Source organism: Panthera pardus, unplaced genomic scaffold (genome assembly GCF_024362965.1).
Source record: "Panthera pardus isolate Hobbes unplaced genomic scaffold, ASM2436296v1 HiC_scaffold_3, whole genome shotgun sequence".
Classification (NCBI taxonomy): Eukaryota; Metazoa; Chordata; class Mammalia; order Carnivora; family Felidae; genus Panthera; species Panthera pardus.
The window spans coordinates 35,362,738-35,388,274 of NW_026526876.1; the positions used below are offsets into that span (position 1 = coordinate 35,362,738).

Below are 25,537 nucleotides of genomic sequence, written 5' to 3' on the forward strand. Positions count from 1 at the left end.
TTCTAGCCACTCCCTCCAGGAAAAGATGACTTGAGTGTAAGGAGGTGAGCTTAGGGTGGGCACAGAGCCACCCCAGACATAGGCTGGTGCCCAGTTATTTTCCAAAATATATTTGCAAATGGAGAAAGTGGGTGTGGAGAAAGGACATCCTTCCCCCAACTCCAGGGACCCACCCCTCTCCACAATACCCGCTCTCCCCGAGTCCTTATTTCATTAAAAAAAAAAAATAGGTAAAAACAAAACAAAACAAAACAAAAAAAGCATAAGGACTGGATCTGTACAAGGACTGGATCTGGGTGGCATTGCTGCTCCCTTGTTCCTGGGCGCAGAGCTAGGTCTCAGAGACAGTCTCTGAATGGGTTGCTCTTATTCCTAGACACTCCCTGGAGCCTCCTCCTCTTCCAGGCCCAGCTTTCCTAAGTCCTTCTGTGTCAAAGGTCTGGAACAGGACAGCCAAGCTGGGCTGTTCCCTCGGGTGAGGAGACTGGCTGTGGCATCCACGGGACCCTAGAGTTGTCTGGGGCAGGGCTCCAAAGTCAGTCAAGGCTCCCCAGTGCTGCCCCCTCTTCCAACCAGGCTGGGCCCCTCTTGGCCACCTGGGAACTGGAGGAGGAAGGAGGGTGTCTAGCGTGGCAGGATTCCCTGCTTCATCGCAATGAAGGCCAGAAGTCAGGCTTTCCCCACTCCCTGAGGGTTCAGCAGGGTCTCGGCAGATTTGGCCTTTTGGCTCACACTGGCACATCCAGGCCCAGGTATTCGGGGTTCTCTGCTGTAGGGGTCCCTTCAAAGGTGCTGGGTGGAGAGCCCCGCTCAGATGTGTCCTGGTCCCAGTAATAGAGGTTGTCAAAGGCTGGGCTGAAGGCTGGAGGAGGGTGGGGCTGAGGGGCAGCCCTGCCCCGGGGTGCCAAGTACTCGGGGTTCTCCACAGCACCCCCAAAGGCAAAAACGTCTTTGACAACCCCATTCTTGCCGGGGGAAAGAGTCTTGGGGGACAGAGTCTTGGGCCTTTCCAGAGTGGCACCGGCAGGTCGAGAAGGAGGCAGAGGGCCTTCTAAGGGCGATGGGGGCTTTGGCCAAACCTCTGGCTGGTTCACGTATTCTGAAAGGGCGAGGAGGGGGCTCGTTAGAGGAAGAAACCCATTTGTCCCAGCTACTACCAGTGTCCCCACTGTGGGCCCTGGGCTGGGCACCCCAAGCTCCCCCCTCCCCTCCCAATCTCTCATCTTGGGCCTGGATTCCATACCAGGCTGGGGACTGCAGGTCAGGGGGGCAACGTAGCCATCAGTCTCAGGGGGTAGGGGTACGGTAGGATCCTCACTGTACCGCTGTAGAGGGCTGGGGTCCTGTGGGGAAAGGCTCTGCAGCCCCTTGGCTGCCCCCATTCCCAGGTCGCCATCAAACACATCAGAGCCAGCCCCTTCTGAGGGTGCCAGTGGAGACTTGGGAGGCTCTTCCTCGGAGGGCTCCAGCCCCAGTGTCAGCTCACCACCGCCACTCTGGAGATGAGAGAAAGTTACAATGGGGTCATTCATGGACCTGGGATAGAGACTCCACGGGAGGTGATAGGGTCACAGGGGATAAATTGGGACACCATTGGGATTTGACATAGTCACCATGAAGAGGAAGGGGTCAAGGCTTGGAAGGCAGTAGGAGTCGTCAGGGATAATGGGGTCTCCATGAGAGGTGACTGTTGGGGTGGGAGGGGACATAGAAGAAAAGGACCCTAGTCCACGGAGGAGGTAACTACACCCACCCACCACAGTGTGACCGAGGGCACTGACCCTGGTGGATGAGCTGCGGTGTCTGCGGTGGGCTGTGCCCCCGGCGCCTGGGGCAGGGTCTGGGCAGAAGAAACCCTGCTGGGGTACCAGGTACTCCTCAGCGTCCACCAGGTCTCCCATGTCCTCATCCTCCAGCAGTGAACGGTAGAAAGTGCTGTCCAAGGGACTGGCTGGGCCCAAGTCCTCATTCTGGGGAGGAAGGAGACGGTGACAGCCTCTCCCCAGCCCAGTGCACAGCCTCCCGAGAAAGGCTCAGGGCGGACAAAAGGTATAAGGAATGAGGCAGGAGCTGGGCTTGGAAGCCTGGGATCCTCTCCCTTCCCACCCTCTGTGGGAGAGTGCTCTTAGACATAGGCAGGGATGGGGTAGAAAGGCCCAGTACCTGGATGACCACAAAGCGCTGGGGGTCCCTGGCCATCCGGGAGAATTCAGCCACCAACTCCCGGAAACGTGGCCGACATTCAGAGTCTATCATCCAACCTGGGGGCGGGAGGGAGCTCAGCATCTCAGTTCTGGCTGCAGCCTGTGCGCGGGCCCCAACCCCTCTCCAGTCTGGTCTAGACAACCCCAGTGACTACAGTCCAAAGTCCTCGGGTGGTAGAAAAGAGGCATCAGACTCAGATCCTGAGTTAGACCCTTTGAGAATCTCTACTAGTTTTCCCTTTTTATTTTGCATATAAGTCTCTTCCTAGTTGGTCTTCTAGAGTTCCTCTGGCCTGGTACTGTAAAAGGGAAGCGAGACCCTTCTGAGGCTCCTTCAACCATACTTGGAACCCTGGGCCCACATACAACCTACTCTTGGCCTCCTCCCATGCCCCTTATAGGCCCCCCTCCACCCCCCCCCCCCCCAGCACTTTCCATCCCTCCTCCAAGTAGCTGGCATAACTCAGCCACACACATTTGACCATGATCATGTAGACATCAATGGTGCAGATGGGGGGCTGGGGCAGCCGTTCCCCCTTCTCCAGCAGGTCAGGAATCTCCCGGGCTGGGATCCCATCATAAGGTTTGGCCCCAAAAGTCATCAGTTCCCATACAGTCACACCTGGGGCAAAGACAGGGTTAAGAGGTGGGGGGACAAGAGGGAGCTTTACTGCACCGAGTCCCAGAGGCTCTGCCCAAGAGCCTGGCACCATGGGAAGAAGGGAGGGGTGCGATGCCAAGGGGCAGGAGATAGCCAGTCTTTCCTTAGTCCCAGGGAAGTACACAGACCCCGGCAGCCCCTTCCTTCCCTCCCACATTCATGCTAAGGTGTCTCCATTAATTCTTCTATCCCTGTTCTCCTCCTTCCACCAACATGGCCCCCCAGGCCCGTGGCTCCTTGTCCACCCCTCCTCCCAACCTTCCCTGCCACACACCGTAGCTCCACACGTCACTCTGATGGGTGAACCGCCGGCGGAGAATGGACTCCAGCGCCATCCACTTGATGGGCACCTGAGAGAGCAAAGAAGTCCTCAGACTAGGTGTGGTGGGGAGGTGGTGGTTCGTAGAATTCTCCCAGGGTCCAGACCCACTCCACCTTGCCTCCCTCCACTTCCTCCTCTAACCTTGCCCCCATCGGCATGGTACTCTGTCTCGTCAATGTCCAGCAGCCGAGCCAGCCCAAAATCTGTAATCTTGACGTGGTTGGGACTCTTGACCAGCACGTTCCGGGCAGCCAGGTCCCTGTGCACGAGCCGAACATCCTCCAAGTAGCTCATCCCCTGGGATCAGATGTGTCCATATGGACTCCGCTCTGGCCATATTCTCCCAGGAAACCTCCCCATCCCAGCCCTGTGTGAAGTCAGAGGCTTGTCCCCAAGGACACCTGCAGAGCTCAGGCCCCCTAAGTGCATACCTTGGCAATCTGCACACACCAGTTCAGCAGGTCCTGGGAGCCTAGGCGCCCACGGTGTTCTCGGACATGGTCTAAGAGGCAGCCATAAGGCATAAGCTGTGTCACCAACTGCACGGTGGATGTCAGACAGATGCCCAGAAGGCGAGACACATATGGGGAGCCCACGCCAGCCATCACATACGCTTCCTGGGGGGCAAGAGTGCACCCTGAGAAGGTGTGGGAGACCACAAACCTGCCACCACCACATACCCCTCGAGGGTCGAGGCGTGATGGGAGACCTTCACCCAATCCATCCCCATCCTGCACAAACCAGAACCATGGCCCATGGGAGGTTGAGAGTCAAGGCTTGGGGAATCACAGAGTGCCTCCCGAACCTCAGTGAAGAGAGAGCCCAGACATACAGCTAGGAGGTTCCTCCTGTACTCCTGGCTAGGGAGAGTGGAGGGGCTTACGTCCAAGATTTCTTTGTTGGCTTTGGGAGATGTATTTTCCCTCAACACTTTGATGGCCACTGGGATTTTCACATTTTCCCCATCAGGGATCCAGATGCCCTGGGCAGAGAGAGGAGGATGTGAGCAGGAAAAGGGAACCCCAGATCCCACCTACAGTCGCCTCTGAATACCCTCCCCACTCTGGGGCCAAACCTGCTATATCATCAGCCTCACTATGTAGCCCAGCTCTCCACTCCCCTTCCCCTTGTTCCAGCCTCCCACCAAACTGCCCAACCAAACAGCACCACCCCAGCTCTTGGCTGTCTTCCCCACAGAACGCTTGGCCACACCCGCTGCATCCTCTGGGACCGCCCCTGACCTTGTAGACAGTGCCAAAAGCTCCGGATCCAAGCACCTTCACCTTCCTCAGCTCTGTTTCTTTCAGGATTCGCATCTGAGCCTGGTTGGGCATGGCTCCACTAGGCGTCAGGGGCTCCACCAGCTGGGGCGAGGGGGGTGGGGCGTCAGTGAAGGAGGCTGGGCTGTAGACCCCAAGCCAACAGGGAGGCCCTCAGACCGCCTCACCTCCGTCTCCTGCAGCAGCCTCCGCATCGTGTACTTCCGGATCTTCTGCCGCCTTCGCTTGATTAGGATGCCAAGGACCAGCCCCACAACCACGACCAGCAGAATGCCCACCACAGCAGCAATGATGGATGTCACAGGGCTGGGGGCGGGAGCCAGGGTTAGGGACTGGGGACCAGGCTGGGGCATGAAAAGATGAAGGAGCCCCAGGGAGGGGCATGCAGGTAACTGGCCTTTGGAAAGGGAAGTCAGAAGGGTGACCCACGGACTCCCATCCTCTCTTTCCTACTCAGAAACCTCCCTTGGCTCCCTCCTACCTCCAGGAGAGTCCAGCCTCCTCGCTGGATTCAGAGCCCTTTTTACCCCCATCTCCAAATTGTCTATGTGACTGCCCATGGCTGTAGCCCAGGATTCTCAAACTTCCTGACAAAAATCACCAGGGAGCTGGTTAATGTGCATGAGTCTAGAGCCCCACTCCTAGCAACTCTGATTGTGGTATGAGGTGGGGCCCCAGGAATGTGCATCCAGTGATTCTGATGTTCCAGCAAAATTTTTCACCCATAGGTCATGATTTTCCACACCTCCCAGCCTTTGCACATTCTGTTACTTCTGTCTGGACCACCATTTCTCCATGGGATCATCGTTTAAGACTCAGCTCATCCTAGGATAGATGCAGCTCTTGGGTGTTGACCCTACATCATTACCATCCTTGCCCTCCTCCCTTGCTTGGCTAAAGCCTGGCACATCACAGACCTCTCGTGAATGCTTGCTTTATGGACAAATGATTGCTTAGATACTCCAATCTGGTTTTGTCCGCATAGTCAAAGACTTTGCCCACTGCCCAGAAATCAAGTCCAACCCTGTGGCCTGGTAGTGAGGGTGGGCCTATGCCCTAACATGACCTAGACTTCACCCCTTACTCCCTTCTCTGGGCTCACTTAATGGCCCACCATGCCAGAACCTTCGAACAAACACATCCTAGGTTTTCCTGACCCTTCCCCCACAATGCCACCTGGTTGCTTCTCCCTAATGCACGTGAGCTACCTGCTCCTGTTTCAAGGCCTGGCTCAAATGCCACCTCCTCCTTGAAGCCTCCTGCCACCCCGTTAAGACTTCATCTTTTCCTCCAGGGCATCTGCACTCCCTTCTCAAGCTGCCTTCTGTCCCAGTGAGTTGAATGTTGCCTGTGCCCCTTATGAGGTATCTAGCTACTCGAGGGTGGGGAGGTACTAGGGGGTCTTTGCCATCTTTTCCTGTTCCCCACTCTCTAAGCATCCTGAGGAGGTCCTCCTTCCACTTGCTGAAGCAAATTGAAAGGTGAATCAACAGGGGAAGACTGGGCTAGAAAGGGACATGTGTCATGTCAGGAGATGCCCCTTTCCTGCAGCAGTGACCACCCAGGGGCTGATAGGGGATTGAGGAGCAGCATAGGGTGTATCCTGGGGATCAGGCTGACCTGGCTCTCTGCTCGGCGGGGCAGCCCTTCTCGTCCAGGTCCGCACAGCTGCAGGAGAGAGAGTCCCATCAACCAGGCTGGGAAACACCTCCTGGTCTCACTCCAGCCTCACAACCACCCTAAGGTGGGTGTGGCTGGGTTATTATCCCCATTTGACAAAGATAGAAACTGGGCTCAAAGTCACCAATACCCTTCCTACCACCCCACAAGGGGATTCCTTCTCTGGCCTTGAACCTGAATTTCCTGCTCCCCTCTGTCTATGGTAGGTAGGAATTGGGGAGCACCCAAAGAAGCATCAAGTCCAAAAACACAGCTACGTTCCTCTGTAAAAGAATGCCAGGGCAGTAAACTGGCCCAACTTCTGCAGAGGACAGTTTGGCAATACCTATTAGATAATGTCCGTGACCCGGCAGCTCCACCTCACAGGATATACTGTGAAAATGCCAACACCTGGGGGCACCTAGGTGGCTCAGTCGGTTAAGCGTCCGACTTCGGCTCAGGTCATGATCTCACAGTCCGTGAGTTCGCGCCCTGCGTCGGGCTCTGTGCTGACGGCTCAGAGCCTGGAGCCTGTTTCAGATTCTGTGTCTCCCTCTCTCTCTGCCCCTCCCCTGTTCATGCTCTGTCTCTCTCTGTCTCAAAAATAAATAAACATTAAAAAAAAAATTAAAAAAAGAAAATGCCAACACCTGTATGCCAGGGGTCATGTATAAGATGCTAACTTGTACATGGGGCTCAAGTGCAATAAACAGGAAAGAAAGAAAGAAAAGCAAAGAGAAAAAGAAAGGGAGAAAGAGAAAGGGAAAAGAAAAAGGGAGAGAGAAAAAGGGGAGAACGAAAAGAAAAAAAATCACTATCCCTCAAACAAGGACATGGTTAAATGATACTATATCCGGGCTGCAGATTGAGTAGTTAAAAAAAAGAGGAGGTATGGGGAGCCTGGGTGGCTCAGTTGGCTAAGGGACTGACTTTGGCTCAGATTATGATCTCATGGTTTGTGAGTTCGAGCTCCGTGTCAGGCTCTCTGCTGTCAGTGCAGAGTCCACTTCAGATACTCTCTCCCTCTCTCTCTCTCTCTCTCAAAAATAAACACTAAAAAAAAATTTTTTAATAAAAAAAAAAGAGGAGGTAGGTCCATGTGCATTCATCACGAGAAAGGACCTCCAAGATACATAAAGTCAGGGGTTGGGGGAGAAGCAAAGTTCAGAACATGTAGAACACAGTCCCATTTGCATTAAAAAATGCATATACACGTGGGGTGCTTGGGTGGCTCAGTCAGTTGAGCATCTGACTTCAGCTCAGGTCATGATCTTGCAGTTTGTGAGTTTGAGCCCTGCGTCGGGCTCTGTGCTGACAGCTCGGAGCCTGGAGCCTGCTTCAGATTCTGTGTCTCCTCTCTCTGCCCCTCCCCTGCTCATGCTCTGTCTCCCTGTCTCTCAATAATAAACGTTAAAAAAAAATTTTTTTTTAATGCATATACACGAAAACCAAACCTGACTATGTATGAGATGAACTATATGAAATTGCTATTTCTTGGCCATTTTTGACCTACAAAAACAGCAATCTTACAGGATTCAATCTAATATAAATGTAATATGTGTGTATGCAGATGTGTAGAGAAAAGCCTGGAAGGCTGCACGTAGCAGACTGAATCTGATGGTTTTCCCTAGGGGACTGGAATGAAAGGGCACATTTGCTTTGCAATGTTTATACTTTTTGTTGCTGAAAGTGTTTATCATAAGGATGTATCCATGTGTCTCATGTGTAAATAAAGAAAACTGAATGAAAAAAAAAATAAAATAGGGTATATCACCATGTCAGGAGATGGAAAAACATTGCAAGGTTCTGTTAAGTGAGAAAAAGGCAATTTGCAAACAATATGTATGGTCTGTGATCCCATTTTAGTATAAGGAAATATATGTTAGAATGTGCACACATAAAAACAGTTGGAGAATAATAATATATATTAACTATAGTTTATATGTTATAATAATATGTTAGAATGTGCACAGATAAAAACTAAGAATAATTATATATATAAACACATATTTCACGTGTTATAATAATAATTATATGTTAGCATGTACACAGGTAAGACCTGGAGGAAAAATATTACAAATTATTAACAGTGGGGATAGAACTGTTAATGATGTTCATTTATATTTCATGTTTTCATTTAAATTTTTTTTTGTAATTTAGAGAGCATGCGGGTAGGGGAGAGGAGCAGAGGAAAAGAGAGAGAATCCCAAGCAGGCTCTATGCTCAGCATGGAGCCCAATGCAGGGCTTGATCCCACAACCCTGGGATCACAACCTGAGTGGAGATTGAGTCTTAATGCTTAACTGATGCAGCCACCCAGGTGCCTCTAAGGACTAATAATTAAAAACAAAACAAAACAAAAACTAAGCAGTGTAAGCAAAGGCAGAGTTATCCCCCTTTTACAATAAGAGCCCCAGAAAGTCTCCTGGGACAAAGCCCTCCTTTCTGTAGAGAAGGCCCCCAGACTCACGAGTGGGTGCAGTTGATGGGGCATGGCTGGCACGTGCCCTCCTCATCTGCAAACTTCCAGATGGGCATGAAGGAGAGGTCAGGTTTCACCCCACTGGGGCAGCGAGCCACACAGAAAGGAGGGTCCTTGTAGTGGGCACAGGCCACACACTGGTCAGCTTCCTGGGAAGGGAAGAAGGATTGGAAGGGGGCTAGCACAACACCTCCAGGGCAGCAGGACATGCCCTTGTGTCCCCTTCGTGCTTCCCATGGCCACTCCACAGCACTTTCGCCTTGCTCCTGGAACAGCCCAGACCAGCCGTGTCTGCCACCCCTGCTCTTCACCCAGCTCCCCCCTCCCCTGCTCAAAGCTCAATCCTCAGGCAGGAGGCTTCAGATGAGGAACTGGAAGTCTAGCAGGGGAGTGTATTACTTAAGATATAACAGCAAGTAACAATAGTTAACTAACACACAGCAAATCGCTTGGGCACGGTGCCAAACCCTATTTTAAGTTCATTCTTCCCACATTCCAATGTACAATATTCACTTTATAAATGAGCGAACCAAGGATGGAAGCAGGGCCTGGATCCGAATCCAGAGAGTCTGATGCCTGAGCCCATAGGTCTAACCGCCTTGGCACAGCCACAGCCAAGGACACAGGCCTCCCCGGGACCTTTGCATAGTCTGAGGGGTCACGGGGTCCACTACACAACTTGCAGTCCCCAGCATTCCAGCCTCCTAACACCCTCCTGCCATCCAGGGCTGAGCTCCGAGCCCTCTCCTGGGACATTCTACTGGACATGGCCGGGTGCCCAGCCACCCCACCCCGCCCCTGCCCTTGCTTCCCTCCACCCACCTCGATCAAACCCACCAGCAACTCACCGAGCCCAAGCAGGTCACTGAGCCATTCTGGGGCTGACACTCTGGGTGGCATGGCAGACAGAACCTATCCTTCACATACTCCCGGGGAAGCCTGACAGAAGGGATGGCTGAGGAGGGGGTCTGGAAGGAGCCCCCGTGCCCCACTCCGGCCGCCCCTCCTGCCCTGCCCCGCGTACCCCTGCAGTACTCGGCATTCCTCCACACACTCCTGGCCTCGAAGGAACTGGCTGCAGTTGACACACTGGGTGGGTCCCGGACCCCAGCAGTGCCCGTGGGCACACAGCGGGTAGCAGGCCAGGCCCTCACCCGCTGCAGTGAAGAGGAAGGGGGTTAGAGGAGACACTCAAGGAAGGTTCCAGGTCCACATGAACCAGGGGAGGAGGCTGTGGGCTGGACAGGGTGGGAATAGGTGCCGGGCAATGCGGGGAAAGAAAGAGCTGAGGTTCCAGGGACAGAGAGGAAAAGGAAGGCACAGATGCCAAGGCAGTGTGGCCAGGCCCAGCCAGAAGCCATGCCAAGAAGTCAAGCCAGCCACAGCCGTGTCAAGAATGGTGCACCAGGGATGGGCAGTCTGCACAAGTCCAAGATTGCTGCTGCTAGGGGCCCACAGGCACTCCTGTGTGCCGGCAGACGGGGAGCGTGTGGCGCTGGGCTCCCTGTCTTACCGCACTCGTCCTCTGGCCGGTTGGCGCTGTGGAGCAGAGCCTGGTGGGGGTTCCGGAAGAGCTGGTCCCAGGGCACCGTGTGTACGAAGCAGAGGCGAGAGTTGCGGTGGATGAGGGCCAGCCCACTGCCCAGCTCCCGCAGCGAACGCAGCCCCAGCCAGCTGATGCCCAGCCCTTGAAGGGTCAGCGAGTAAGCACCGCTGTGGGAAGAGTGTTTGGCTGTCGGCAAGAGCTGCCCTCACCTCCTCCTGTCCCCAGCACACTCTGAAAACTCCCATGGAAATGTTACTGCTGGAGTCCCTGGGGAACAGGAGTGCCCACCATGCCCAGAGCTTCTCAATGGGCTCCCTGGGAAGCTCCTCAGGAACCCCCCCCCCTCCCTTCCCCGGTGCTCACTCATGCAGAACTCGGCCCCGGATCACTCTGAGGTTCTGGAAGACACTGAGGTTAGGCAAGCTGTCTGGCCACGCTGAGATGTACAGGTAACCTGCGGGCACAGGGTGAGGCTAGGGGTGTGGGGACAGGAAGAGGACCCCCGACCCCATCAGAGCAGGATGCAGGGAAGCAAAGCCCACCTGTAATCTCCTCCAGAGCCTCAAACACTCTGAGCTGCTCAGGCTGCAGGGGGGCAGTGTTGGAGGCTGGGTCCCTAGAAGGATTAGGAGAGGAGTCAGCAGGGCCAGGAAGTAGGTGGGCATGACCCCCAGAGCTGACCCGGCCACCCTCCCCCACCGCCCTCCATTAATGACTTCATTTAAACCCTTTGCCCATCAAGCCCGGCTGTTTTCATCCTGAGTTTCAAAGCCCAAGCCCTAGTTTGGCAGGGTCTGTCAAAACAGTATTTATATCCTTTGATCTAGAAATCCTACTTCTAGGAATGTGGCCTAGAGAGACATTGGCTCCTGTTCCAGAGACATGTACAGGGCAGAACTGTTTGTAAGAGCAAAATTAAAAATGACCAAAAGACCCATCAGTAAATAGAGGAGTTGTTAAATATAATCCCTGTCTATCCTGACTATAGATGAAAACTAACATTTGACAGCACTTAAAAAAAAAAAAAAAAGAAAAAAAGAGCACTTAGTATCGGCCAGGCACTGTTTTATGAGCATATGAATATTAACTCATTCAAACATTATAATCACCTTACGAGGTTGGGGCTATTTTTGCCCCCATTTTACAGATGAGAAAATTAAGGTACAGTAAGCAGGTCACATGACTAGAAAATGGTAGAGCCCGGTTTCGAACCCAGGCAGCCTGGCTCCTGAGCCTGAGCTCTTAGCTCCTACTCTGCTCCACCTGCTCTTAGCTGTTGAAAGACCGCGGCAGCTCGACACGAAGTGCCTTGACCAGCTCTCCAGGGCGAGGGGCAGACAATATTCATGACAAGCTCCCATTTTAAGTCAACCTTCTCAATAAAATTACTAAAACTATGTTTCTCTGTGTGTGTCTAAGTATGTACAAATGGTCTAGGAGAACCCACACAAACTATTAGCAGTGGATTCCTCTGGAAAGGGGAACAGAGTTGCGGGAAGTGTTGAAAGGAACGTCCTCTTTTTAAATACATATTTTTATTGAAGTATAATTCACATCCAATAAAATGCAGAGAGTTCTGATGTACAGTTTGAGGAGTTTTGACAAATGCATTCACTCATGTATCCACTACCCCAGCTGATACACAGAACATTGTCATTGCCCCCAGAAACTTCCATTGTGTCCCCTCTTGGTCCACCCATCCTGGGGCAACCACTGTTCTGATTTCTACCACCACAGAGCGGTTTTGCCTATTCTAGAGGTTCACGTAAAGAGAATAGCACAGTGTGGACTCTCTCTTGTTTGACTTATTTTGCTGACCATAATGGGTTTTGTTTTTGTTTTTTTAAATAGGTTCCATGCCCAGCGTGAAGCCCAACATCGGGGCTCGAACCCTGAGATCAAGACCTTAGCTGAGATCAAGGGTCGGACACTTAACCACCTGAGCCACACAGGTGCCCCTGAACATGTTTTTGAGGCTCATCATGTTGTTGTATAGATCAGTGAGTCGTTTGTTTCTTTTTATTGCTGAGAATTCCATTGTATAGATAAGGCACCATTTATTTATTCATTCACCTATTGGTATACATTTGCCTTATCTCCAGCTGGGGGCCATTATGAATAAAGCCACTGCAAACTCAAGGAGAATTTTGCTTTCTCTGGATGGCTTGGCCTCCACACAAGTGCATATTTGTGGATAGCATGTCATTTATGCAAACAACCCACCACCACGTCCCCACACCCTCTGGTCCCCCCGCCCGTCCTGCCTCTTTTGCATTTCTGGCCTCCCACCTCTGTCTCCCACCATCCCCCAGAGATACTGCCACTTCTGGGTCCTCAGGATTCATTGACTGCCCTGATGCTGCTCAGGCCGCTGTGCCCACCCTTAAGTTCGCGTATCCTTACCCCTCAAAGCTCTCTGGCAGAAACGCCAGGCTCCCAAAGATCTTCTTGCAGCCGACAAATTCTTGGATGTTGGCACTGGTGACTGCCCTCGCCTCCCGCAGGTGCTCCATGCCTAGGCCGTAGCACACTGTGGGGAGGGGCAGGTGGTGAAGGGGCCGTCTCGGCCCCCACATGGAGCACCAGGAACTCAAACTCGGGGGTCCTGTCCACAGTCCCCCCCTGGGGCCACGTGCCCCCCTTGCACAGACAGGAAATACAGGGGAACGTGTCAGACTGATCCAGGGAGGGCCAGGACAGAGACATTGGAAGAAAAGGACTGGGTCCCAGGAGGGTCTGAAGAAGAATGGGACTGTGGGCCAAGCTGGGTGTGCAGAGGGGCAGGAACTGCAGCCTGGCTCCGGGGGTGGCCAGCAGTTACCTCGGGCACAGGGCTTGCTGCATTTCTCACACCGCTGTGTTCCATCCTCAGCTGTCACCTCTTGGTTGTTCAGGGGACAGACCAGGGTGCAGGATCCCACGTCCGTAGACAGGTAGTTGTCTGAGGAGATGGGGACTGTGTGTCCATCTGCCCTGGCCCTTCACGCCCCACGATGCCCACATAGTGCAGTAAAAATATCAACCAATACTGAAATCCCCTTACTGCGTGTCTGCACACTCAAGTCATGTACTTCTCACAACCCTACGTGACGGTCACTGTTAGATTCCCATTTTGCCAAGAGGCAATCATCGTAGTTTTATGTAAGTTACTCAAGGTCATGTGCTATCAAGTGGAGAAGCCAGGACTGGACACAAAAAGTCTGGCTCTACATTTTGTACTCTAACCCACCACGGGAAGGATACAACCAGGAGCTGAGAGCCCACTCCTGCCTCTCATGACACGAAGAAAGACAGCCCCAGGTCTGAGGTCAGTCCCCCAATGCACATCGATAAATACAGGAACTGTTAAATAAAACTCTGACCAATCTAGACTATACAATAAAAATTAGCATTTAGGAGTGCTTAGTATGTGCCAGGCACTATTCTAAGAGCTTTACCAATATATTTTTTTAAGGCTTATTTATTTATTTTTGGGAGAGAGAGCTTGAGCAGGAGAGGGGCAGAGAGAGAGGGAGTGAGAGAGAATCCCAAGCAGGATTCATGCTGTCAGCACAGAGCTCGACTCAGGGTTCGAACTCATCAGCTGTGAGATCATGACCTGAGCCAAAATCAAGAGTCGGACGCTTAACCGACTGAGTCACCCAGGTGCCCCTAAGAGCTTTACAAATGTTAACTCATCCAAATCTTATAACCACCTTATGAGGTTGGGGCTATGTTGCCCCCATCCTCAAATGAGAAAACAGGTACAGGAAGCAGGTCACATGACTAGAAAATGGTAGAGCCTGGTTTCGAACCCAGGCAGCTTGGCTCCTGAGCCTGGGCTCTTAGCTCCTACTCTGCTCCACCTGCTCTTAGCTGTTGCAAGACCGCGGCAGCTCGACACAAAATGCCGTGACCAGCTTGCCAGAGCGAGGGTCAGACGATACTCACCATATGCTCCCATTTACTTAAACCAATCCCCCTCCCAGCAAAATTACTAAAACGACATTTGTCCCTGGCACTCACAGGGACAGGCAGTCACACAGCTGGCACCGAAGGTATAACGGCCCTCAGGGTTGGGCATGGATTCGAAGGTGTCCGTGTTGTAGGTGACCAGGGCTGGGCAGTGCAGCTCACAGATGCCACTGTGGTTGAAGTGGAGGCAGGCCTGGAGGCGGGGGGTGGGGGGTGGGGGTGGCGGGGGTGGAGACAGGCAGCTGGTGGTCACTGGGCTGTTTTTCCTTGGCGTGCAATGGACAACAGGGCAGGAGCAGGCAGGGTGCCCCTCCCCTTGCACCCCGGGGTCCCGTGGGCACATACCAGGCAGTCAGAATGCTTGGGGCCCGTGCAGCCAGCAGCACACTGCTCGTGGCAGCAGTCGGTGGGCTGCGGGCCCTTGCAGCGGGCACAGCCACCAGCACAGACAGTTCGAGTCACTGTGAGACAAAGGGCAGGATGAGGGCTGGGCAGCAGCCCAGGCACCAGACCCTCACCTGCATCACTTTCTGTGATGACTTCCTGCCCCACCCCCTGGGAAGACACCGAGTTCTGGTAACCCTCCCAGCCCGGCCCCCTGCCCTCCCCCCGCCAGATTCTGGGCCTCCTAGCACTCACAGCTCTGACAGTCCCCGGAACTTGCTCCCCAGCAGTGGGAGTCTTTACAAGCTGGAGAACAGGGTTGGCCTGGGGAGAGAAATAGACAGAGACCAGGAGGCAGAATGCAGTGAGGGAGAGTCGGCAGGAAAAGAAGACTCAGAAAACAGAGGCACGATCTAGAAGCAGAGGGAGGCAGGACAGAGGACCACGGAGATGAAGAGACACAGAGAAATGGCAGGAGGGAAATGGGACAGAAAGAGGGAATGGGTAGTGTTAGTACAGGGGTGGGGAGTGGAGGGGGTGTGAGTGAGCGGGGAGTTTGGGGATCGCTGGGTTGCCTGGGAAAGAGAGGAAGCTACAGGCAGGGAGAAGCATGGCTTACAGGCCCGAGAGCGGTTGGTGTCTATCAGCATGAGGGCCAGCTGGTTGTTCTTGTGGAAGATGTCCTTCCACAGAATCGTGTCCTGGTGGCAGAGCTGCGGGTTCCGCTGAATGAGGACCCCTCCCTTCAGGATCTCTGTGAGGCAGGCAATAATCAGCACTTTCCTTTCCTGTCTGTCACTTTCTGCCCTCCCATGGGACTCTCCTGACCTCTTTAGAGGGGAGCAGGCCTCTTAAACACACCCGTTTCCCCAGGGATTAGAGAAGACACCTTCAGCATCTTCTAGCCGTACCAGAACCCCACCCCCCCACCCCCCACCCTGCCCCACACACATGAACAACCTGAGATCCAGGGAGGAGTGAGTTGTCCATGACAGGGTCCAGATGTCCATGCCACCCTCTCCTGTCCTCCCACCTCTATACTCTGTGCACACTGCTTACTGGTTAAAAGAGACTCTGGAGTCTGAAAACCAGCCTCACCACTAACTAGCTATGTCATAGCTATGTAACCTTGAGCAAGTCACTTATCCTCTGTAAACCTGTTTTCTCATCTGTAAAATGAGAATAGCACTGGTGCTTCCCTTGCAAGATTACAGCACAACCAAAATGGGATCATGTATGCCAAGTGACTGGCCACAGAGTCTGGGATACTGTCAGCTCCAAGGCTGCCACATACAGTTATGCAGGTTGTTCACTGCACATGTGTACTCAGCCAAGAAGTGGACTAACCCCAGCCTGTATCCTAATTATCAAACTGTGCAGGCTCGTGCAAGCTGTGACTTCCTGGGAAGAAGGGAGATCTTCTCATCTTCACAAAGGCACCTTCCCAAGCTCCACCTGCATCCATCCAGAAGGGATGCCAGTTCTAATTCACACAAAGTTTCCCACGCATAGCAGTGGCCCTGATCAGCTCCCGATAACAAGGAGAAGGTTTCAATGATAATGATGATCACCTGTGAGGCTTCGGAGCTGCAGCTCCCGCAGCCCTCCTAGGGCAGCCCCTGTAGCAGGGGTGCCACTGTCCAGTGGGTCTCCGTTGTCCAGCACGGCCAGGGCGTAGTTGTCCTCAAAGAGCTGGGTGCCTCGCACGATTCGTAGCCTCTGCAGTGGGACCTGTCTCACTTGGTTGTGGGCAATGAGCACATAGCCTTGCACCTCCTGGATATCCTGGGAGAGAACAGGACCAGGTGGGGCTGAAGCAGGCCCAGGCCCTGGAACACGACCATCCCCCCCCCCCCCCCCCAGGCCTCCTCTAAGTCACCAAGTGCAAAGCCCCCATCCGCTGAGAAGTCCAGCTCTGTCACGCATAAAGTAGAGATCAAGGCCACTCCCCACCTCCCCAAACCAGAGTCGTGTATGATCAAGACAGATAAATGGTGGGGGGAGCACTGTGTGAACTATGAGCAAGCGCCACACCCTCTCTGCATCTCAGTTCCCTCATCCATAAAAGGAAACACCTAGATGACATGACGTCTGTGATTTGACCAAGCCTCACACACGTGGCCCCACTCCAGGGCACTGTGGACACAGCCCAGCAGGCTGGTTCCCACTCTCTCCCCTGCTCGTGACCCTTTCACATACATTTTCCATTTGGTTTTCCCAGAGGGGAGTCAAAGCATGCTCCCTGCTTCCAAAACACAGACAGAGAAGCCAGGGGCCGAGACCATATTCACGTGGCTTGTCGGTAGAACTGGACCTAGAACCCACAACCTCCCAGCAGCCCTTTCACCACGCCAGGCAGGACAGGGACAGCGGCCGGGGCAGATGGACAGGGGGAGGCGATTGGTGGCAAGGGAGCCAAAAATTTAGCAGAGGCACACGTGCATTCTACCCAGGGATGTCCAGGGCCAGCCACATGACTGAGAGGGAGTCAACTGGCCTTGCAGTAGAACAGATAGGGCACGGGCATCAGAAAGGACTTCCCAGTTGAGGAGCCGCAACAAGAGAAGAACTATAGGGCGCCTTCTTCTATCACCCATTTATAAGCATAGGGCTCAGCTCAGCTGGAGGCAGGACCTGGCTGGGTCCCCCATGGGCCTCACCTGCAGGAAGGAGAGGCTGGCATTGGCATGCAGGTAGGTGAGCTCCAGGTTACCCTGTACCACTTGACAGCCCTGGTAGAGGTGGCGGAGCATGTCCAGGTGGGTCTCGGGACTGGCTGGGAGCCGCAGCTTCATGTCTGTGCCGGTGCACACTGGGAGGAGAGAGGAGATGGGTCAGAGGCCGCTGCCCTGTCAGCTTCTCCAGCCTGGCACCTCCTCCACACTCACTCCGCAGGGTCATGCCATCTCGGACGGCGAGAAAGCACAAGTGAAGGACCCCGCTTCCCATGTCCCGCGCACCTGCAGAAGGCACAACAGCAAAAGAAAGTCCGCAAGTTTGGGAAGAGGAGGGAAATCAGAGGAAACGCTCCTTCTAACTCGGCCCATCCTGAGTATCCAGAGGGGCCCCCATTGTGCCAGCCCTGGGGAGTTTGCCCGCCTGATCCGGGGTGGTGGCTGGCAAAGAAAGCCTCCCTTTGTCCCCAAGGCACCACTCGTGGCCAAGGGGTAAAAATCCCCCAAGAGAGGCCATGATGAATCATGAAGCTTCTGGATACCCCCTGCCCCTATCCCAAGCAAACAAACTCAGGGCATTCTCCCCACCCCATTCCAATACCACCCACATGCCAGCCTCTTGGCAAGGGGTGTCCACCCCCACAATGCCACCCAGAAAGGAAGGAAGGAGGGTCAGCTAGAGTCATAGCTGGGGCATGGGGACCACTAGGGGCCTGGTCAGTGCAGGGACCTCTGGAATTCCCCCAGGCAGAAAAAAAAAGGAGCATCAGACCCCAACAACGGGCATCCGGACCCAGGCTGCAGATCTTGGGCCAGAGCGATGCCCTACTCTGACGGCTCCTATGCTGGCACTTCACCCTTGCCACCTCCTCAGGGCAAGACTCCAGAACCAGCTGGCAGAATCTATGCCACGAAACTCCTGCCACAAGGGCACTACGTCAGCCCTGTGTACCTTCTTCCCAGGGCCAACCCTCAGCCAAGGGGCATCAAGATGAATTGCCTCCCCGGCCCACCTGGACCCCAGCAGCGTGTCCCTGAGACCGGAAGTACCTACAAAGCCCAGGGATACAGAAGGGGTAAACTACTCCTGGTGAGGGGGTGCTCTGGACAACAGCTGGCACCATGCCTGCCAGTAGGGGGGAGATTAAAGTGCCCAGTTGAACCCGTTTTTCTGCTCTGGTGAGGAGATGAATCACCTGGCGCGTCTTGCCCAGGAGGGTGCGCCGGGGGGAGGTGGGTGGAGGGCACCCCCAGATACACAGGCCCACAGGTGCCTGAGCTGCTTGGATTTCCTGTTGGTTGTCACTGCACCTCCCACGGACTGTGTGCAGATTCAGGGGGACAGCAGTGGCTGACTTCAAGGTCTGACACCAGGATTCCTGCTCTCCCAGCAACTTGGAGCCTGAAGTCAAATCCTGGGGGATAAGAGAGATCCCCTGCCTCCAGAAAGCTGGGGAAAGGCTGGTAGGGCCAGTGCCTCGGGTTCATGCTGAGGCCAATGGCCATGAGCTGACAGCCTCCCGGTAAAAGCCAGAGTGGTCTCTGTTCCCACCCCTTTGGACAGATAGGGAAGGAAGCAAAGAGGGAGGAAGGGGAGGGCCCAGAAATAGAACTCAAGGGTCCCTCCCCCCAGACTCCCAAGAGAAACAGGAGCTGGGGGTGGCAGGCCAGGCCCAAAATAACGCCCGCTGCCAGGACCTCCTGCGGCCTCAGCAGCCTCAGCTGCTTTGTAGGCACAGCTGTCTTTAGGCCCAGACCCCAAAGCTCTGGCCCAAACCCGGGACAGGGACAAGCAGAGCTGAAGCAGAGGCTGTCTCCACCGGCTGTGGCCCTCTGCCGCCTCTAAAGGACACCAGCTGTGGCAGCCAGGCAATAGGAAAACAACAACAATGGGAACACCAAGGGCAGCCACGTTAGCTGAGCACCTACTGTGTACTGTCAGGCACTCTGGGTGGAGCCTCATTATGTCCTCCCGAGGCTGGGACAGCAACTTCTCTCTTGCAAAGAAGAAAACTGAGGCCGACAGGGGTTCGTCTCCCAAGATTTTAATAAAGCTTATGAGCGATAGAGGCAGGATTTGAACTGGAGTCTGTCTGACTTTAGATCCTACGTTCTTAACTGGACATATACAAATTCACCCCACATCAGGTGCAAAGGGAAATACATACCAACTCTACTGATACCACTGATAAACATCACAGACTCTGGGCAGGGCAGGGGGGCTGGGCTGAGCTGAGGGCCAGAAAGAGTGGTAGCCCCACCCCACTAGTGAGTTTGTGGCTGATTTGAGTCTAAGATTCTTTAAGCGTTTGCAGCGGGTGGTGAAGTCAGGTACTGAGACCTGCTCTCCCAGAGAGCTGGAGGCTTGCGGGCAAATTTCCCCACCAAGCTGACATGAAGCCAAGAAGGGCCTCTTGACACCTCCCCTACTTCCACCTCTGTCCCCTTCACCATGGAGCTCAGCACCTCCCACCCCCTCCCCCATCTGCTCACCAGACTCCTTCTCCCCAGTCCTCACCACAGTCCCCATATCCACTCAGCCCCCTTGATTTTCAGGGGGTAGGGTGTGAGAAGTCCTGTTCTACACAGGAGAGCTCTGTGTCTTCAGGACACCTGACCCTCAGAAGCCCCAACCTCTCCAGCTCTCTGACGCAGTCACTATGAGGCAGGACCAGCCCAACACCAGATAAGAGTTTGCTGGATTGATGGATGGATGGATGGATGGATGGATGAAATCCAATCAAGAACTTGCAAACCACAAGGTAGTAGTTGAGGTCCTGGTGTTCATCCCTCTGCTGAAAGGCTATTCAGAGTCCTTCATATCCCTCTGGCTGGACTTCAGTGGTCAGGGTTTGGTCCCAGCTCTGGGGGATGCTCTCCAGAAGGTTCTGCCCTCCCTGCCACACTTCAGCCCCAGCTGCTTCTCTTGCTCACCAGCAAGAGATACTTCCTTTGGTTTCCATGAACACTACCTGCATCCCTAAAACTCAACTCCCCCAGACCTACAAGTTAAGAGCTCATTCTAGTGATGCCCAGAACTCACCCACCATACATACCTGGTGTATCAGGTCCCATATCAGACCAGGGCCTGGGCTCAGGATCATTAAACCAGAACCCTAACTGGCCTGCTCATGTGTGACCTTGAGCAAGTCAAAGGACCTCTGGGGGCAGAGGCCATATCAGATTCATCTCTATGCCCAGCAGTGCCTGTGACTTCGTAGGCACTCAATGACTATTTAGTGACCTGAACTTGGCTGTGAGGATGGGATAATAAAACACTAACAACTCTTACTTTCTGCAGAGAAGTTAAATGAAAGTTAAATGAGATAATGAATCAAAAAAGCAGCCTGCAAACATGAAAAGGCTTTGTAAATAGAACTGAGGCAACACAAACATTGGCTATAATAATTCTCCCACTCCTAGAGAGCACACACCCGTCGCCCTACACGGGCTGTCTTCCCAAGGGTGAGAAGGAAAGGTAGCCTAGCAAGAGATGGAGATGTCACCCCATAAGGGCTTCCCACAGGCAGAGGCAGAGAGGGGGATCTCTTTCCAGATCATTTCAGCTCCCAGGGGCAGGCACAACTACTGGGGCCTTACTCTAGCCCCCCACTGATGGTTCCTCCATGCTGGTTCCTCTTCTTCCATTCCAGCCGTCTCCCCCATCCCAACCCTGCAGGGCCCCCTGACTTCCACCCTGTCCCTGCCCTCAGTCCCTTGCCATGCTTGGAGGGCCCAAGAGGAAGGCAGGCATGGGCTGGACAGGGAGGGAGAGGACCTCAGTGGGCCCCAGCTCACTCCACTTTCTATAGGCTAGATAAGGGAACTCACTTACCTGAATAACAGAGTAGCACCTCTACCCCAGTCTGGACACCTGGCTGCCCCTGAGGCTTTGCTCACCCCATTCCTGTTGAATAGGATATGACTTTGACCAACTCTTAATGCCTCCTCATTAGACATTATTATTGGGTCTACTAGACATATTTGGGTCACTAGGAAGCCTTGGATAAATCACTTCACTTCTTTGAACTGTGTGTACCCACTTCCTTGGATTGTTGCAGAGATGAAATGAAACCGTCGATGGAAAAGAACCTGGCACAAAGGAAGCACACTGGACATTTTTCAAAAGTTCAGGCAAGGTGTGGGAGGGAAGATGGGCTAAATGGGTAAGGGCGTTAAGGAATCTACTCTTGAAATCATTGTTGCACCATATGCTAACTTAGATGTAAATTTAAAAAATAAAGTAAATAAAGAAAGTTTTTCAAAAGTTCAGGCAAGGGAAGTTCATATAGCTGGAGTGTGGGTAATTCCAAACCAAGAGAAAATGAAAGATGACTTTGTATTTGGAATGAGATGTATTTTCCCTTTTCACACTTCATCCTATCGTTTCATTTGTTGCTTTTTTCCCCCTTGAGTATTAGAATGAAGTTACTTTCCTCAAGTAAGGTAAAAAGGAAGGAGGTTGTTAGAAGAATCGCTTGGGAATTAAAATAGGACCTCTGCAAGATAAGGATGTGTTTGCTACACTTGACAAAAGTTTGACCTCTAAGAATGGATCCTAGCAAAATCCTGACCCTCTGGATCCTCCCTGTCTCCCCTTTCCCCCAAATTCCTGCCCTAGCCCTCAGCCCTGGGATATAATGGGGGTGCTAGAGGCGGCCGGGCGGTGCCCTGCCATTGCAACCATTCTCTGCCAGACACACCCAACATCTGTCTTTGCACCCAGCAGTGCAGATCGAGGGGTGAGATAGGCCTGAGGAGGCCCCAGTCATCGCTGAGAGAACTGACCCCTCCGTATCCCAGCACCGCAGCAACCCAGGCCACCCCCACCTGCTCAACTTACAGGCCCAGCTGAGGGGGGCAGCAGCTCGGCCTGACAGCGCAGCCTGGCCTCACCCATCGCAGCAGAAGGTCAGGGCTGCAGACAGACGCCCGCCTGGGAAACAGGGAGACGTATGGGCTCCCAGGAAAGTGGAACCTCCTTTGTCAGAGAGAAGGCGTGGGGCCACCTCCCGCTGTTTACAGCAGATCTGACCCAGCACCTTGAGGGAGTTCCTTGAGAGGGCAGAGTTCAGCCAAGTCCCTAAGCCAGCAGGGAGACTGCTGTTTGGCAACACAAAGCCCAGACACGCAAACACAGACCACACAACACAGGAACACCCTAGCATAGACGCCCCTCAGAGAATACTGCAACGCTCTGACAGAGAGGCCCTCGGGCAACACACAGACGGGATGACCCCCACCCCTTCTCCAGACTCCCTGACCGATGGAGACCACCCACTACTCCCCAGAACACTCCCATTTTGTCTTCCCTACAGCACAGTGATGCCAGCAGCAGTGTCGCCCATTGTTCAAGGTGGATTAATACAGTGATTTCGAATGTGTGGCTGGGGTTCGCACCGTCTGGGGGTCCCATCTTGGACCCACTACTTCCTTGATGCGATGTAACCTCTTTAAGCCCAGGTGTTTACCTGGAAATGGGAATACTAGTAGGATTTCTCTTGTGGGGTTGGTCTGAGGATTTAGAGGGCGTGCATGCAAACCACCGCGCACCGTGCCTAGCTCAAAGTGTATCTCCAGCACACGGTGGCTTTAATTGTTAGTGCCTAGATGGGCCAATGGGGCAGAACCGGCACTACCCCCACCACCATGCCTCCCCACACACAGCATGAAGGAAAAGGCAGGACAACCCAGCCCTCTGCAAACCCACATCTGGCCCTCTGTCTTTACCTTTCCTTCCCGCCCCCCACCCACCCCGCAGGACTGCCCAGGAATCCCCCGCTGGGAAATCTCCCACTCTATGCCCCAGACCAGGAAACCTACCACCGCCCCTCGGTGGCCCGTGCTCTCCAGAAGTCACAAAGCACACAGTCCCCGGGCTGGCCCTGAAGAAACTTGCTCAAAACAAACGTCTCCCCCTCCCCCCACCCCAGACTCCAGCATGAGGCAACTCGGCAGTCCGACAGGCCACCCTCTCCAGCCCGGCTCTGGCCGGACAGGTTACTTTCCCCACCACCCCCCTCCACACCGCGATCCTGCCTGAAGCTGGAGGAACTAAACCCAATCGCTGCGGGGAGAGGGGGGTGGGGAGATGGGACAGGGGGAGGGGCAACAGAAGGGACCCCCGAGGAATCCAGCTCAGTCCAGTCTGGAGGCGGAGGCTGCCAACTGGAAAGTCTTTGAGAAAGCTTGAAGGGGCTCAAGAAAGGGGAACACACACACACACACACACACACACACACACACACACACCATGCAGTACACCCTTTGATGGCAAACTTTCCGAACAATTTCAGAGAACTTTTTTGACAAGTTCCCATTGCCGTCGCCGAGTCTGGAAAGCGCCAGTCTCTTGCCTGGGACATCTAGAACGGCTTGGGCGTCATCGCCCCCCTGCCCCACCTTCCTTTGCCCCCTCCCCGGCGAGGCCGGCTGCTCGGGAGCGCCGACACCGTCCGAAACTTCGGACCGGGAAGTTCGTGTGGCCCCCCCTCTGCCCCCGCCAGCCCGGGGACCTTCGGCGGGGGTCCCAGGCTGCAGGGTCGCGTCGCTGCTTCGTGCCCTCCCCACACCAGACCTACCTTGGGTGCCCGTGGCTCCGGAGGGCAGGAGGGCGAGGAGGAGCCCCCAGCGGCACCAGGCCGCCAGCTCCATGGTGCTCACTGCGGCTCCGGCCCCATGGCTCGGGCTGGACCGGGCTGCGAAGGGCCGGGCGGCTGCCTGGGAGCTCTGCTCGGCTCTCGGGGCACGACGCAGGGGACTCTTCAGCTCCACAACTTCATTCTTGTACTTCCTCAAGGCAGCCCTCCTCCTCCACCTCCTCCTCCTCCCGTGATTGGGAGCGAGCGTGCTCATGGCTCGCCCCCCCACCCCCTCCACCGCATTCCAGCGAGTCCCTGGGAGTGGCAACTCCCAGCTTCACTTTCTCCCTCGGCGCGCAGGCCTGGGGTGCGCCCCTCCCGGCGCCCGGACGCCGGGGTTGCCTGCGCACTTCTGGCGCGTTCCCATGGAGAACCCCTAAAGCAGGGGACGGCGATCGGCACCCCCTCCTCCACCACCGGGCGGAGTCTGGGGCAAATGCTTTAGGCTGCCATCCTTAACTTTCCTTGAAGTCGCAGGTTTTATCTTAGACATTCCTGGCGAGTTTGCACCCCTACTCCATCACATGCCTATTTTTAAAAATATCAAATGATGGTTCTCCCACCACATCCTCAAATCAAATTGATAGTAAAGGAGGTGGATGTGTTGCGTTTTTAACTTGTGGCTTCCAGGACTCCCTGGCATACCTTCTGGAATCTTTTAAGTATCTTTTTTCCAGTCTGAAAAGCACAGTTTTAATCGGAAGAAGCTACAAGTTTGGGGAGAGAGTCAAATTAGAGGGACTTCCATCTCAGTCTTTCCAAGAACATCCATTCCTCCTCTGTTTCTTCACAGGGCCGGCCACTCAGCACTCAATTCATCCAAAGTTCCTTTTCTGTCCCTTGCTTACTAGCCTGTTGGATTCTGCCTCCCCACCCTGCATTCCTTCTGGAGCCCCTGGCCCTGTTCTTAAGGCCCAGTGGGGGATGGAAGTGGGGGTGATGGAAGGAAGGTGTGTCTTTGTTGGAAATTCCAACCAAAAATGCATGGGACATACTTAACTAACAACTTATTCGTTGTTTATCTGAAATTCAAATTTAACCGGGCATCCTTATTTTTATTTGCTAAGTCTGGCAACTCTAGTTGGAATGTCTCAGCCAAGAGCAGAGCATGCCTGTGCTGGTCAAGAGGGGATCAGAGGCATCTACTGAGCACTGAAGAATGAAGGACACTAGCATTTCTTAAACTGCTTTCATATTCCTAGCATGGTTGTTGGTAGGCATTTTCACAGTAGAGGGGTTGGAATCAGAATGACCTGGGTTCAAAGTTCCAGTCTGCCATGTGTTAGCTGTGCAACCTTAGGCAAGTGAGCAAGCCTCTCTGAGTCTCAGTTGGCTCACTACTGAAATAGGATCTGGCATGCTCTACCAGGGATTAAAGAAGATAATGCTCCTGAAGCACTCAGAACAGTGTGTAGCACATAGTAATTGCTCAATAAGTGGTCTCAGGTTTATGGATACTGGGGTAGATCCAGGTTTGGTGGTACTTGAGCTTATGAAATTGGGGGGGAGGGGGACTCTCTTCAAGATAAGGAATACAAAGTTATGAGCACGAAATTAGACACATATATGCAAATGAAGGGCCTGAAGCTTACCCTTCTTTAACAGCATGGTGAGTCCACCTCTGGCTCTAACCAGCAATGTGCAAACTACAGGTTAAGTTCATTTGGAAGTTTGGTCATCGAGCCAATTTAGATGCTCAAGACAAGTCTTTTTTTTTTTTTTTTTTTAA

General features: G+C 53.8%; 1 protein-coding gene across 2 annotated transcripts; it reads right to left on the reverse strand.

Annotated features, from left to right (window-relative positions):
* Positions 1-84: 84 nt before the first annotated feature.
* On the reverse strand, positions 85-24,015 carry ERBB2 (erb-b2 receptor tyrosine kinase 2). 2 transcript variants are annotated; one of them, XM_019416022.2, is made up of 27 exons: positions 23,749-24,015; positions 17,153-17,304; positions 16,064-16,277; positions 15,112-15,246; positions 14,748-14,816; positions 14,454-14,569; positions 14,160-14,301; positions 12,976-13,095; positions 12,558-12,684; positions 10,697-10,770; positions 10,518-10,608; positions 10,122-10,321; positions 9,633-9,765; positions 9,457-9,547; positions 8,597-8,757; positions 6,088-6,135; positions 4,635-4,773; positions 4,429-4,551; positions 4,071-4,169; positions 3,619-3,804; positions 3,329-3,484; positions 3,140-3,215; positions 2,680-2,826; positions 2,164-2,261; positions 1,782-1,970; positions 1,244-1,496; positions 85-1,099 (listed from the first exon to the last, which is right to left on the reverse strand). In XM_019416022.2, exons 1-27 carry the CDS (start codon positions 23,819-23,821, stop codon positions 729-731), a joined length of 3,783 nt encoding a protein of 1,260 aa, XP_019271567.2. In that variant the 5' UTR covers positions 23,822-24,015; the 3' UTR covers positions 85-728. The 2 variants fall into 2 exon arrangements, with proteins under 2 accessions (XP_019271567.2, XP_019271568.1); XM_019416023.2 differs by lacking the exon at positions 23,749-24,015 and adding an exon at positions 22,011-22,035.
* Positions 24,016-25,537: the final 1,522 nt, after the last annotated feature.

What these genes read in the sequence shown, in the direction of transcription:
- ERBB2 (XM_019416022.2), bottom strand. Translation starts at nt 23,821, where the DNA reads ATGGAGCTGGCGGCCTGGTGCCGCTGGGGGCTCCTCCTCGCCCTCCTG. An exon ending in CCGGCCAGAGGACGAGTGCG is followed by an intron (nt 9,766 to 10,121) that starts GTAAGACAGGGA and finishes TCTTCACTGCAG; the next exon opens with CGGGTGAGGGCCTGGCCTGC. An exon ending in CCCGCCGAGCAGAGAGCCAG is followed by an intron (nt 4,774 to 6,087) that starts GTCAGCCTGATC and finishes TCCCGCCCCCAG; the next exon opens with CCCTGTGACATCCATCATTG.